The 15,671-nt window shown below is 35.4% G+C and overlaps 1 protein-coding gene across 4 annotated transcripts in view; it reads left to right on the top strand.

Annotated features, from left to right (window-relative positions):
* Window positions 1-514: 514 nt before the first annotated feature.
* The window catches only part of MIA2 (MIA SH3 domain ER export factor 2), a 207,927-nt gene continuing 192,770 nt past the window's right edge, over window positions 515-15,671 (top strand). For all 4 annotated transcript variants that reach the window (XR_013162181.1, XR_013162180.1, XM_077126879.1 and 1 more), the window contains exons 1-4: window positions 515-827; window positions 2,405-2,538; window positions 4,468-4,554; window positions 7,049-8,297. Coding sequence is in view for 2 of the 4 variants with exons in the window: in XM_077126879.1 (XP_076982994.1) it covers window positions 713-827; window positions 2,405-2,538; window positions 4,468-4,554; window positions 7,049-8,297 (1,585 nt within the window). In the remaining 2 variants the exon portion in view is untranslated. The remainder of the gene's footprint in view (window positions 828-2,404; window positions 2,539-4,467; window positions 4,555-7,048; window positions 8,298-15,671) is intronic.

The raw sequence follows: 15,671 nt of genomic DNA, 5'->3' as shown, positions 1-15,671 counted from the left end.
GCAAAAATAGGGACAATAATGTTACTACAAAGAGTTGGTGTTAAGGTTAAATGACCAACTTATAAGTGCTTAAAACAGAACCTGGAATATGGTAAGTACTTAATATATTTTGACTATTATTATTAAGTAAATATGGCAATGTTCAACTCATAGTGACACTGAAGAGTTTTTAATATGAATGAGGGCTATTTTTTTTTCAAATAACTTTTATCATGACATTTCACAACTTATGCTTTTTAACATAAATTATTACTTTTCTACATGTCTCGCGCTGATGGGATGTAGTTGGTGACTGGTCTACCTGAAGACTTTAACAAGACGAGATTGAATTTGCCTTTCTCTGGAGAGAAAGACTTGTCCTGTTTAAGACTTGTCCTGTTGAATGCAAGGTGCCTTTAAATGACACGGCTTTGCACGGGTCAACTTGATGAAGACACTAGTCCAACTAAAAAAAAAAAACTCTGTTAATTATTAATCTCTCATGTATTCTCTGGATAACTGACACTGCAGATTGAGAACAGAGAATGTTTGTCTCTCAAGTGAAGCCTAAAGACTGATAGAAAAATGTAGTTTTCAAGGGATTTTTAAAACCCTACTCTTTTTTCCTTATATTTAGTGAAGAAAACAGGGTACTTCCCATGTTGGCTGGCATAGCTACACCCTTTACAGTAGGTGTCAACCTTGTGTGGGGGTCTTGGATGCTGGTTTCGGCATGGCGGAGCACACAGTTCACAGAATCCTCCTTTGGGTTATTGTTCTGACAAAGAGTCTGGAGAGCGCAAAACTGCTGGCAGGCTTTAAAAAATGTGGTGACTTGGAGTGTGAAAGTAAGTTTGCCTTTTTCTTTCTTTTTCCACTTTAGTTGATTAAGGGGCTGAAATGACAGGATACGTCATTCTGGATGGATGCGTTTGATAAAAATGGGCATTAATATTATTGAGAAATATTTGAAATTGTAAACTATAGCTTGCTATAAAAAAGAAATGCTGGAAACAAGGCATTTTGTGATAGTATTAATGTAAGTATACAAAGCGGCAAAGATCAGCCTGATATATAAATAAATCAGAAATTATTTTAGCTCATACCTCAAAACCAAATTAATCAGCCTTTGTTATTTTGCTTTGTGTAAAAAAATCATTCCATTTGATAGTACTTTATTTATGAAATGCTTGTATTCTTTCTATTTCACAATCAGAATTTTCCTATTCTTATAAGTTTGCTAAAAATGTTTTTATTTCAAACCACCATGATTTATTCCATCTAAACCTTATCAGAATTAATCATTTCTCTATTAATTTATGATACAAAAATTCAACATGAGAGTTAAACATGCCATAATATAAGCATCAATAGTATATAAGCTAAAAATGTGTAAACATTTTCCTTAACATTTTGATATGTAATTTATTATACAGAGAAGGTTTACTAGACAATGTTTTATATTAATAATGTTTGTTTTCTTCTTTATGTTACAACCCATTGTAGTATCCTTAGGGCCAGACACAGAACATGGAAACGTTCATGTTTATAATTAATAATATTATAATATTATTTTGATCAAATTACAATTGCAGTATAATCAAATGTGTTTTACACATAGTAGTAGTATTATCATAGTTAATATGGAATGTACACTATTTCATGCATTGAAGGGACAAATCCAGCATATTTGTTTATGAATAATCCGTAGCCACTTAGGGCCTGCTGTAGGCTGGGGTCTGGGGCAGGAGGAATGCATAGAAGAGGAATCAAAATGAAATGGATGATAAGGTTCAGGTACTCTCATTCTAGTGAATGGTGGCAATACAGGTCAATACAGAAAAAGTAGGATATGAATTGAACAGGGAGAGAGAGGGAGGGGTTTCTATGCTGAGGAAAGAGCAGAAAGAACAGTCCAGGCTAAGAAAGGTGAATGTTGCAGTGGAAAGAACCTCTCTGAGCCTTAGTTAAAGGTTCATTTGTTACACTGAGATGAGATTATTTATCCTACAGATCTGTTTCGAGGATTTAGTAAAATAATAAATATGAAGGTGCTTAGCAGAATGCTCGGAATATAGTAGGTGCCAGGAAGCAAACTGATTATCTTTTCCTTCCCTTTCCTACAGCCTGGAGATTGGTAGTGACATATTCCAGGGACAGTGGATAGAAGAGTTTGTATAAAAGGGTAGAAGGAGGTACTGCCCCTTTAGATAGGGAAGGTGGGACAGGGTGGAAGACAGCCTTGGATATCAAGTCATAGAGCTTAGACTTTATTTTGTGTACAGTCATACAAAGTGGCCATAAGTGATATATAAGGAAATTAGTGTTTGGTAACTTCTATAGCATGGATTGGAGGAGGGAAAGGCTGGTGGGGGAGGAATGACATTTTAATCTAAAATGTGTTTTTCTTTACATGTTTACATAGCTTTAATAAGCAGAGTCTTAGCCGTGAGCGATTACAGAGGATCTGACTGCCGATACCTGAACTTCACCAAGGGAGAAGAGATATCTGTGTATGTTAAACTTGCAGGAGAAAGGGAAGATTTGTGGGCAGGAAGTGTAAGTATCTAGTCTTAAAAAACAATGCAGAGTAAATGACCAGCTTGCACAATTGCTTACTTTATATCTCCAAAGGAACTTTAAGAATTTCAAAGCACTGTATAAATATTTTTGAAAAACCACCTTAACATATTTAAACACACACACAAATGGTCATATTTGGTGGTAGTTTCAGAATTTCTATAAATAAGGCTTTTAGGGAAGCAGTCTGGTTGAGATAGAGGACTAAGAAAATGCCTTGAAATTAATTTTATTTAGCATGCATATTTTTTAAAAACTTAGATTTTATATTTATTTGAAGTGATTTGAGGAATGCTGATGGAGATTATGGGATGGTTAGGCAATCCCAGCCACCCCTTAGTGCTATCAATGATCAAGTATAAGAAAGATTGGGAAATTTTAATCAAATTAAAAGACATGTCTTTCTGAGCAAATAAAGGACTGAGTTAAGATGCTAAGAAAGGCTAGCAGCCTAGAAAAGCTAGGTGTGTGAATTTTTCATTGAAAAAATAACAACTAGGAAAGACTTTCATGTAGCTCAAAGTCCTAGTACGTTGAAATTCCTAGAAACTTGAATCATCTTTCTGATTATATAACATGCGAAAATTAATGATTAATGTTTGCAACTGAAATTAAGTTTGTGTCTTTGTGTCATTATGCTTTATAATAAAAAAGATGCCATGGTAAGTGATTTTACTCTAAAGTTTAACAAGTATGACCAACCTGATACATTTATCATTTCTATGTTGACTATTCATGCAATTTGCTGCTATGGTCACTGTTTGAAGTAGCAGCTTCTATTTGAAACACTGTTTTTTTCCCATCAGGGCCTATATGACAACCTCTGACTACTTCTGGACACAACTATTTGTCTGACTCTGTAGCCCTCAAGATTCCTTACTACCCAGGGCTGCCTTAAATCTGCCATTATCTGTTTTGAATGCCTGGAGCTATCCAATGCAGCTGTGAGAAAAATAACACAGCTGGTGTCATAAGAGGCAAAGGAGGCATTCTTCTTTGCTCACTATGTGTGAATCCACCAAATCAGTGTTTAATGCATGGAACCAAAATGAAGTTGCAGGCACACTTAGTTCTTTTTAGCATTTAAAAAATGTGTCTCCCTACATACATGTATTTCTATGTCTATACAGACACACAGGCAGATATGTCATATCATAGGTGTGCATATGTTACCATATTTATGTACATCATAGGGAATTTTGTTCACAACTTTTTTTGGGGGGCTGGGGTGTGTGCATAAGCCAGGGATCAAACCCGGGCCTCCAACATGGCAGGTGAGAATTCTACCACTAAACTACCTGTGAACCCAATACTTAATTTTGTACATTAGTTGTTTAGTCCTTGCAGCAGCTGTTTTAGGAACCCTACAGTGAGTCTACCCACAGGGTGTCAGCTTCTACATAGTTGTAGCAACTGAAGGGCTGAAAGAGTCACAATTGAAGTGTAATAATGCTTTATTAGTTAAAGGGACCATGTTCTTTAAACTTTGACAGGGCCAGCAAATGGGCTGAGAGAGGTCATGTGAGGTCTTTACTCTAGAGTGTGCTTGAACTAAGTTAGGAGGAACTCTGCTATTAAGTTATTCCCAGAAGATTTGAATGGAACCAAATCTTCCTTGATGGGCTTGTGGACCTTTATCATCTTGATGAATACAACTGTGGCCCTCTTTGAAGTTTGAAAAAGTGGTATTTAACAACTCGTCTCTTTGTTCTCTTAAATTAATGCTGACCTTTTGAATAACAAAAGAAATAGGATTCCACTCATTTTCCTTTAGAAGACAATTGAAGGCCATTTAATGTTTGTGATTTGACGTAGATGTAAACCAAGGATATGGGGCAAAATTAAGCTCTAGAGTCATTACTGCTTTGATCACTCATCCTTTATAATTTCTCTTCTTCACTTTGATAGAAAGGAAAGGATTTTGGATATTTTCCCAGAGATGCAGTCCAGATAGAAGAGGTGTTCATATCTGAGGAAGTTCAAGTGGCAACTAAAGTGAGTAAACACATTCTCAGTTATGAATTGAATTTAAAATTTCCTGTCAAAAGATAGCTTCCTGTAATATAAGTGCACCTGGTTATGTACCCTGCGTATCAAAACATAAAATACAGAGTCTGAGAATTTACTCTAGCAATAGCTTGATATGTAAATAAAATCGAGTAAGACTGACAAAAATTTTGCTTTCTGAAAAATTGACAAATACTAGAGTATAATGATTAAAAGCATGGATTCTGGAGGTGAATTGTCTGACTCAGCCACTTACAAACTCTGTGGCCATGTGTACCTCAGTTTTCTCATCTGCAAAATGGGGATGATGATTATAGTATAATGCTACCTTGTAAATCTACTGAGGATTAAATGAGTACATATATGTAAAGTGCATTGAATAGCACTTAATAAGTGCTATATAAGTGTTAGATATTATTACTAATTAATGTCCTACTGGGACCAAATTTTATTTCCCACCATACTCCCTTGGTCTCTTTTATCTGTGAAGCCTCTTTTGCTGTTGGACTTTTTAATGAGCTTGATAATGTTAGGTATGATAGTGAGAAAGAGAATCGGAAGGGGGACTGTTCAATATATCAGCCTGATTGACCCATTTAATTTAGACTCCACATTAAGCCAATTTACCTTAACTTAGGTTGCTGTGAAGCGAGTTAAGCAAAATTCTTATTAACTGGCTTTTTCCCAACACACACTCTGGGATTAAATCTCCATTCACTGTGTAATGATTGGGCCTGTTGGTTCTACCTCCACATATATTTAGAGCATGTTATCATCTCTCCATTTTTACTCTCATCAGAGCCCTCATCCAAGGCTCCATTATCTCTTAATTAGAATATTACAATAGCCTTCTACTTTGTCTCCTTCCCTTCACTTCTGCCTTCTTCTAATCCATTTTCCAAGCAGCACAGATCTTGTACAAACAAAAGCAAAAGTGAGATCATGTCATTCCCCAATGGATTTCATTGACCCTTGAATATAACTCAACTCCAAACCCTAGCCTCACATGTCCTACGTCCTCTGCTCCTGCCTGCTTTGTTGACCTCATCTTGTGCCACTCTCTCCTCACTTACCACACCTGTTCTTTGGACATGCCAAGATCTTCCCAGCCTAAGGAATGGAGTTTCCCCAAGTTCTTCACTTGATTAGTTCCTTCATATTCTTTAGGTCTCAGCTTAAACATGACTGCCTCACAGCACAGGTCTCTCTTAGTTTCTTCCACAGCAATTATCACAATTTATAATTGCCTTTCCCCATTATGTACTGTTTTCCATTATTTACCTAGCCCAATGCCAGGCACATAGTAAGCATCAGAAGCCCCAAATTCTTAGGTGAGTTTCCCGGGAAACAGATGCCAAAACAGATCTTTGCAACCAAAATATTTACTGGAGAGTTCTCTTGAGCATAGGATCTGTGAGAGAAAAAAAGCAGGATTGGACAGGCAGGGATATCGAACTGTGATACAGTTGCTACAAAGGCCTCAGTCCATTTCACAAGTATCTCTGAAGGTAGGATGGCCCTTCAGAATTGTCCTGAACAGAAGCAAGAAGGGTGGGCCTTTGTATCTGTGCATTAATGGCTGCATCTGAGGGGGTGTCACCTTGGGCCAGACTGGGCTAGACTGGGCTAGTGTTTATTAGGGATAGGTACTGTTATAAGAACTTGACTCAGTTAGTCTTCATGATAACACTATGAGGTAGGACTGCAATTATCCACATTTTACAGATGAAGAGACAGATGAGAGATCACATAATTGACCCAATGTCACAGAGCTAGTAGATGGCAAGGTCAGATTTGAACTCAGAGAGTATGACTCCAGAATCTGTTCTTAATCACCAACCATGTATTAATGCCCAAAATATGTTGTAAATTGCAATTCTGAAGTTCGTTTTTTAAATAACTGAAATTTATTCTTATTACATAATGGTAAGATCCAAACAGCAGCACACTTCACTCACTGTTTGTAACCTTCAGATTAGAAAAAAAAAGTCTTCCCTGTTTTTCTTCCTGTTGATCTGGTTTTTCTATGAGATGAGCAAGTGGTTCGTCATCTCCATTGGCTGAGCACAAGACTTCAATAAGAGAAGTCTAAGTGTTTTGATATAACTTCTAAGCAGGCCTTCATGCTGTAAGTGTCTTTGGTCTGTTTGAGCCGTAAAGACATTTCTATGTGTGACCAGGAACATTGAAAATCCCCTGGTTCAAGTGCCCAAATGAATGCATGTGTCCACACAGTATACTCTTAGGAGGTACAAGATTTTGTGGACATTTATGCCACATTTAGTTTCAGAATATATTCAAAACGTTGATTGTCTCCATCTCAAAATCTTCAAGGTTTTGATAACAAATAAACCATAATATAAAAGGATTTCCCTTTAAGTTTATTTTGTTAAGTCTTGGAAAATCATTGTCAACTCTTTAAAATGATTTAGGGAGAAACAAGGAGTTGGTGTATATATGTAATCGATTTTTTTTCTTTTAGGAATCTGACTTTCTTTGTCTTCTTGGAGAAAGCTACACATTTGAAAGTGAAGACAGTGACTTAAACAGTGATAGTGGTGAACAAATATATTCACATGAAGAAGATAAAGACCAAAAATCTAGTGTATATGAAAGTGATTTGCAGATAGGACTTGGATTTCATTCTACTTTTGAAGACCTTTTGTCAGAAGACCAATTTCCAGCATCAGAAGACATCAGAAGTACCAGTGTGTCAAATAATTGGGAAGAAATAAAAACCGAAAGTATGGAACAGAATATAGTCAAAGAAGAGACCTCAAACCATATTCCAGATGTGAATCATGTCCTACCATCCTCAACTGTGTCTGAAGTGGAAGGGTGGTTTGGATTGGGAAGGGAACAAGCTGAAGGGAAAACTTTTGAATCAGTTAATGAGCCTCTACAAGAAAGTTCATTTCAAAGTAGAAAAATAGCAGTGGAGGATGAGAATGATGTAGAGGAATTAAACAATGGTAAGCCCCAAGCAGAACATATGCAAGTACTTGAATCAGAATTTGATTCAATGCCAAAGAAACAGTCTGAACTAGAGTCTGAATCACAGCATATTCTCAAACTTCAACCCAGTGGTTGGTTTGGTGGTGGATTTACACGTTATTTAGGCTTTGGAGAGAAAGATTCAGAGCCTGAATTATTACCAAAAGAAAGCAGTCCACTACCAGAAGATGTTCCCAATTCCATATCATCTGATGAAGAACCCATAGTTCCATGTACAGAAATGTTAATGGAAAAAGAAGACCCGATCACTAATGATAGCTCAATGCCCAAAGCAAGTTGGTTTGCTTTTGGTTTTGGTATGCTAGGATTTGCATATGCCAATGAGGATAATATTATATTAGATGATGGGATAAATGAAGAAGGAGGTGGAGTAGGTAAACATGAATATACTCCAGCAAGTGAATTTGACTCTGATAAGGAACAAGAAATAGCAAGAATAGAAATTATGGAAAATGAAGGTCAAATAGGCAAGGAAAACATCTTAAAGAAAACAAAAGATTCTGATACCTTACCATATCTGGAAAATTTCTTGTATAATTTAAAAAACCCTTGGAACTTACAGAACATTCCAAAGGAAACAGAATTTCCAATTCCTGAACAGATAATCTATCAAGATAATATCATGGAAAATGATGAAAGAGAAGAAATTTCAGGTGAAAATGATCCTACAGATAATATGGAAGTTTTGATGTTAAAAAGTGAATATGGCCAATCAGGTTAGTATGAAAATATTACTAATATAATTACTTTTATTTTAAGCATGATTTATTTATTTAATTTTTTTTGGTGATAAAATATATATAACATAAAACAATTTAAACTATTAAAAATATACAATTTATACAAATATACAATTTAAAAATATACAATTCAGTGATACATTGCAATATTTCACCATTATTTGCAGAACATTTTCATCAACCCAAACGGAAACTGTACCTATAAAGCAATAACTCCCCATACCCCCGCATATCAGCATTTCCATAATGACTAATGATGTTGGATATTTTTTTCTGCACATAGTAATCAATCGCTCCCCATTCTTTAGCCTCATTCGATATCCTGGCAACCTATATTCTATATTTTATGTCTATGAGTTTACATATTAGAATTAGTTCATATCAGTAAGATCATACAATAATTGTCCTTTTGTGTCTGACTTGTTTCACTCAATATGATGTCTTCAAGGTTCATTCGTGTTGTCACGTGTCAGGATTTCACTCCTTTTCACAGCTGAATATCCATTGAATGTATATACCATGTTTATTTATCCGCTCATGTGTTAATTCTATGGACAAATGTCTACTCAATTCCTTTGCCCATTTTTAAAAAATTAGAGAACTTGTGGGTTTACAGGAAAGTCATGCATAAGATACAGATAATATAGAGTTCCCATAAACCCATCTATTATCAATACCTTGCTTTAGTGTGGTATATTTGCTACAATCATGAAAGAAAATTTTAATAATTATACTATTAGCTATAATTGAACTATGAACTGTAGTTCATCATTTGCAGTAGGGTTCATTGTGTTGTGTAGTTGTATTTTTAAAAAATTTTTATTTTAGTTACATATCCTAAAATTTCCTCTTTTAACCACGTTCATATACATAACACAGTGCTGTTAATTATATATAAAACGTTATGCTGCCAATACCACCATCCATTAACAAACTTGAGCATCAGCCCAGATAGAACCTGTGTACAACTCAAGCATTGATTCCCCACTCCCTACCCCACCGTCTACTCTGGTAATCTGTATTCCAGATTCTGACCATGAATTTGTTTATCTTAATTATTTCATATCAGTGAAATCATACAATATTTGTCCTTTTGCATCTGGCTTATTTCACTCAACATGTGTCTTCAAGGCTTATTCATGTTGTGACATATTTCAGGACTTCACTCCTTTTCACAGGTGAATATCTATTGAATGTATATACCACGTTATTTATCCAGTCATGGGTTGACTGACACTTGGGTTGCTTCCATTTTTTGGCAGTTGTGAAAAATACCACTATGAACATTGGTGTGAAGATTTCTGTTGAGTGCCTGCTTTTAATTCTTTTGGTTGTATACTTAGAAGTGGGATTGTGGGTCATGTAGTAACTCTCTACTTAAGTTTCTGAGGGACTGCCAAACTGACTTCCATAGTGGCTGCACCATTTTACATCCTCAGTACCAAAGAATGAGTGTTTCTATTTCTCCACATCCTTTGCAAAACTTTTAATGTTGTTTTTTTTCCATTAGAGTCCATTCTAGCATGTGAAATTGTGTCTCATTGTGTTTTTTTTTAATGCAATTTTATTGAGATACACTCACACACCACACAAACCATCCAAAGTATACAATCACTGGCATATATCTCCACGATCAAATTTAGAACATTTTCATTACTCCAGAAAAGAAATAAAAAGAAAAAAGAAAACCTCAATCCTCCCATAACCTTTATACTCCCCCCACCCCCATTATTGAATCATAGTACTGGTATGGTACCGTTTTTACTGTTGACATTCTCTAGACTCATATGATATCCTGGTAACCTATATTCTATATTTTATGTCTATGTGTTTACTTGTTAGAATTAGTTCATATCAGTAAGATCACACAATAATTGTCCTTTTGTATCTGACTTATTTCACTCAATATAATGTCCTCAAGGTTCATCCATGTTGTCACATGCTTCAGGACCTCATTCCTTCTTACTGCTGGAAAATATCCCATCGTATGTTTATACTACATTTTTGTTTCTCTATCCATCTGTTGATTGACACTTGGGTTATACCATCCTTTGGAAATTGTGAACAATGCTGCTATGAACACTGGTGTGCAAATGTCTATTTGCATCCCTGCTTTCAGATCTTCTAGGTATTTCCCTAGTAGCAGGATTGCTGGGTCATCAAGCAACTCTATATTTAGCTTATGAGGAGCCACAAAACCATCCTCCACAGTGGCTGTAACATTTTTTATTTCCACCAGCAGTGAATAAGTGTTCCAATTTCCCCACATCTTCCCAACACTTGTAGCTTCCTGTTTGTTTAATAGCGGCTCTTCTAGTAGGTGTGAGATGATATTTCATTGTGGTTTTGACTTGCATTTCCCTAATAGTTAGTGAAGCTGATCATCTTTTCATGTGCTTTTCAGCCATCTGTATTTCCTCTTTGGAAAAATGTTTATTCCTGTCTTTTGCCCATTTTTAAATTAGGTTTTCTTTTATTTTTATTGTAGGATTTCTTTGTATATTCTGGATATGAAACTCTTACTAGATAATGGTTTCCAAATAATTTCTCTGGTTGAGTCAGTTGCCTTTTCATCCTTTTGCAAAGCACTGAAGTATTCAATTTTAAGGAATTTCAGTTTATCATTTTCCCTAGTCTGTAGCTGTCCCTTAAGCAAGGATCGGGCTGCCCACTGCTGTTTCCCTCAAAGGTGGTGGATGGAACCAGAACCCACAACTGGAATTAGAGTCTCAGTACCTATTTTCTTAAACTTTTTGTCCCTCACTATCTGGGCCTTGAAATGTGCTCCCCTTTCCTCCAGATCCCCAAACAGTTGTTTTAGCCAGTTTCTGTCTGGCTATCTGCTGCTTTAGGGGAAGATTTTATACTCTTCCAATAGAGTATAGTATATACTTCTGTACTCTATTGGAAGCTCTTCCTTGCTGCCCTTTTGTGTTCTGTCCTCCCCAGGGGTTTGAATGTTGGGTCTCTGTGTCTGGATATAAGTGGGGCTCTGTCTCACTGCTGGGAGAGATTTTTATAGTCTGTGTCCCCACTGGGAGATGGAAGGATCCCAGTTATTGTCTCTGGGCATTGCCTGAGCTGCGTAGGACGGAATGAGAGACAGGGGAGAGGACCGGCTGGTTCGTACAGAAGCTTCCTTTCTGACATTTTTTCTTTCTTTGATTCAGCATTTGTGGGATCCTTCCCCAGGCTTCCTCCCAAGTCCTTAACAAGTGAGAGCTCCCCCCTCTTTTTTTTTTTTGCTGAATCTCAGGAGAGAGGTTTTCAGTAGCTGTTTTTCAACACCATGTTGATGATATCGGTCCTCACTGTGGTTTTGATTTGCATTTGCCTAATAACTAATGATGTCAAACATTTTTTCATGTTCTTTTTGGCCATTAGTATATCCTCTTTGTATAAATGTCTATTCAAGTTTTTTGCCCTTTAATTGGGGTATTTGTCTTTTCATGGTTGAGTTGTAGGATTCCTTTGTAAATTCTGGATATTAACCCCTTAACGGATATGTGGCTTCCAAATATTTCCCCCCACTGAATAGGTTGTCTTTTCACTTTCATGATAATGTCATTTGATGTGCAAAAGTTTTTAATTTTGATGAGGTCCCACGTATCTATTTTTTCTTTTGTTTTTTATGCTTTATATCAAGGTACAAAAATGATTGGTTAACTCAACATCTTGAAGATGGTTCTCCACATTTTGTTCTAGAAGTTTTATAGTCCTGGCTCTTATATTTAAGCCTTTGATACATTTTGAATTAATTTTTGTGTATGGTGTGACATAGAGAGCCTCTTTCAGTCTTTTGCATAGAGATATCCAGTTTTCCCAGCACTGTTTGCTGAAGACTATTCTTTCCCAATTGAGTGGACTTGGCAACCTTTTTCAAGGTTTTTGATGACTGATTAAATCACTTTACTTGTAATTGGTCTGTGAAAATGATAAATGGAAACGTCTTAAAATTGAATACTTCAGTGCTTCATTATTGGCCATAGATGTGACAGTCTGTTTTTATTTATTTTTTTTTACATGGGCAGGCACCGGGAATCGAACCCGGGTCCTCGGGCATGGCAGACAGTCTGTTTTTGAACTTTTAATTAGATTCCATTTGTCTGCATGTATATAATTGTGCTAGTGCCATGCTGTTTTGACTATTGTAGCTTTGTAATATGTTGTAAAGTCAGGAAGTGTGAATCCTTGAACGTTTCTCTGCTTTTTCAATATGGCTTTGACTATTTGGGGCCCCTTATTCTCTCAAATAAATTTGATGACTGGTCTTTCCATTTCTGCAAAGAAAGCTGTTGGATTTCGGTTGGGATTGCATTGAATCTGTAAATCACTTTGGGTAGGATTTGTATTTAATGATATTCAATCTTCCAATCCTTGAGCATGGAATATCCTTCCATTTATTTAGGCCTTCTTTGACTTTTTTTTAGCAATGTTTTGTAGTATTCTGTATATAAGTCCATTGCATCCTTGTTTACATTTATTTGTAGATATTTTATTCTTTTAGTTGCTACTGCAAATGTAATTTTTTTTCTTGATTTTCTGTTCAGATTGTTCCTTACTAGTGTGTAGAAACACTATTGATTATTGCATGTTGATCTTGTACACTTTGCTTCATTCATTTATTAGCTCTAGTAGCTTTGTTATAGATTTCTTAGGACTTTATATAGGATTACGTCATCAGCAAATAGTGAAAGTTTACTTCTTTCTTTCCAATTTGAATGCCTTTTATTTATTTTTCTTGCCTATTTGTTCTGGCTGGAACTTCCAGTACATTGTTGAATAACAGTGGTGACAGCATCATTGTCTTCTATCAGAACTTAGGGAAAGCTTTCAGGTTTGCACCATTGAGTTTGATGTTAGTAGTGGATTTTTCATATATGTCCTTTATCATCTTAAGGACATTTCCTTCTATTCCTGTTTTTCTAAATGTTTTTACCAAGAAATGATGCTGGATTTGCAGATGCCTTTTCTTAGTCAATTGAGGTGATCGTGTGTTTTTTTTTTCCTTTCATTTTGTTAATGTAGTTGTATTACATTGATTTTCTTATGTTGAGACAGCCTTTATTCTTGTGATAAGATCCACTTGATCATGGTGTATAATCTTTTGATGTGCTATTGGATTAAATTTGCTTAGTATTTTGTTGACAATATTTGCATCTAAATTCATAAGGGAAAGTGGTCTTTAATTTTCTTTTCTGTATGGCTTTGGTAATAGAATGATGTTAGCCTCATACAATGAGTTAGGCAATGTTTCCTCCTCTTCAGCTTTTTTTTGGAAGCGTTTGAACAGGATTGGTATTAATTCTTCTTGAAATGGTTGGTAGAATTCATGTGTACAGCCATCTAGTTATAGGTTTTCCTTTGTTGAGAGGTTTATGGTGACTGATTCAATCACTTTACTTGTAATTGGTCTGTTGAGATCTATTTCTTCTTAAGTCAGTGTCGACTGTGTTTCTAGGAATTTTTCCATTTCATCTAGGTTGTCTACTTTGCTTGCATACAGTTTTTCATAGCATCCCCTTATAATCCTTTTTTATTTCTGTGGGGTCAATAGTAATGACTCCCTTTTCATTTCCAATTTTATTTGTGTCCTTTCTCTTTTTTCTTTGTCAGTTTAGCTAAATGTTTTGCCAATTTTATTGATCTTTTCAAACAACCAAAATTTTATTTTGTTAATGTACTCTAATATTTTTATTCTCTATTTCCTTTATTTCTGCTCTAATCTTTGTTGTTTATTTCCTTCTGCTTGCTTTTGTAGTAGTTGTTCCTTTTTTAGTTCCCCCAATTGTGCAGTTATGTCTTTGATTTTAGCTCTTTCTTCTTCTTTTTTTTAATGTTAGCATTTAGGGCTACAAATTTCCCTCTGATCACTGCCTTCATGCATCCCATAAATTTTAATAGGTTGTGTTCTCATTTTCATCAATCTCAAGTTATTTTCCTTGTGATTTCTTCTTTGACCCATTCATTATTTAAAAGTGTGTTATTTAACTACCATGTGTTTGTGGATTTTCCAGTTCTCTGCCTGTCGTTATTGACTTCTACTTTCATTCCATATGGTCAGAGAAGATGCTTTGTATAATTTCAATCTTTTTAAATTTATTGAGACATGTTTTGTGACCCAACATGTAGTCTATCCTGGAGAATGATCCATGTACACATGAAAATAATGTATACCATGCTGTTTGGGGGAACAATGAACTGTATTTGTCTGTTAGGTCTATTATTCAAGTTCTCTCTTTCCTTGTTGATCTTCTGTCTAGGTATTCTATTAATGAAAGTGGTGCATTGAAATCCCCAACTATTATTGTAGGGGTGCATAATTCTCCCTTCAGTTTAGCCAGTTTTCCTTCATGTATTTTGTAGCACTATGGTTAAGTGCACAAATATTTATAATTATTATTTTTTCATGGTTGATTGACCTTTTAATTAATATAGTGTCTTTCTTTGTCTCTTGTAACAGTTTTTGGCTTAAAGCCCATTTAGTCCAATATAACTATAGCTACCCTAGCTTTTATTTTGGTTACTATTCCCATGGCTTATCTTTTTCCATCCTTTCACTTTCAACCTATTTGTCTCTTTGGTTCTAAGACAAGTCCCTTGTAAACAACAAATAGTTGGATCCTGTTTTTTTGTCCTTTCTGCCAATTTGAGTCTTTTGATTATTACTGATAAGGCAATACTTATTTCAGTCATTTTGTCCTTTAGTTTTTATGTCTTTATAAGTCTTGTATCTTTGTATTTTAATTTTTTAAATTAGAGAAGTTGTAGATTCACAGAAAATACATATTAAAAATTCAGCATTTTTCATATACCCCCCCCATTATTAACATTTTGCATCAGTGTGCTAGGTTTGTTGTAATTTATGAAAGAATATTATAATTGTACTAGTAAGTATACTCCACAGTCTCCATTAGGGTGTATTTTTAATCCATAAGTCATCCATTATTAATGCTTTATATTAGTGTGGTACATTTGTTGTAAATCATGAAATTACTTTTATAATTGTACTATTAGCTATTATCCATCATTTACAATAGGATTCTTGTGTTATATCATTTTTGCCTCTCTTTTTCTTTACTGCCACATTCTTTTCTGTATAGTGATTTTTTGTGATGTATTTGACTGATTCCTTTTCATTTCTGTTTTTGAATATATTTTAAACAGTTTCTTTTTTTTTTTTAACATGGGCAGGCACCGGGAATCGAACCTGGGTCCTCGGGCATGTCAGGCAAGCGTTCTTGCCTGCTGAGCCACCGTGACCTGCCCTTAAACAGTTTCTTTATGGATACCCTGGGGTTCCTATCACACAACTGATATCTTTAATCTACTAATTCGAAAAGTTACCAA

This window comes from Tamandua tetradactyla, chromosome 14, assembly GCF_023851605.1.
Source record: "Tamandua tetradactyla isolate mTamTet1 chromosome 14, mTamTet1.pri, whole genome shotgun sequence".
NCBI lineage: Eukaryota > Metazoa > Chordata > Mammalia > Pilosa > Myrmecophagidae > Tamandua > Tamandua tetradactyla.
Note: the sequence above shows the minus strand (reverse complement) of the source record. Positions and strands in the feature narration are given on the sequence as shown.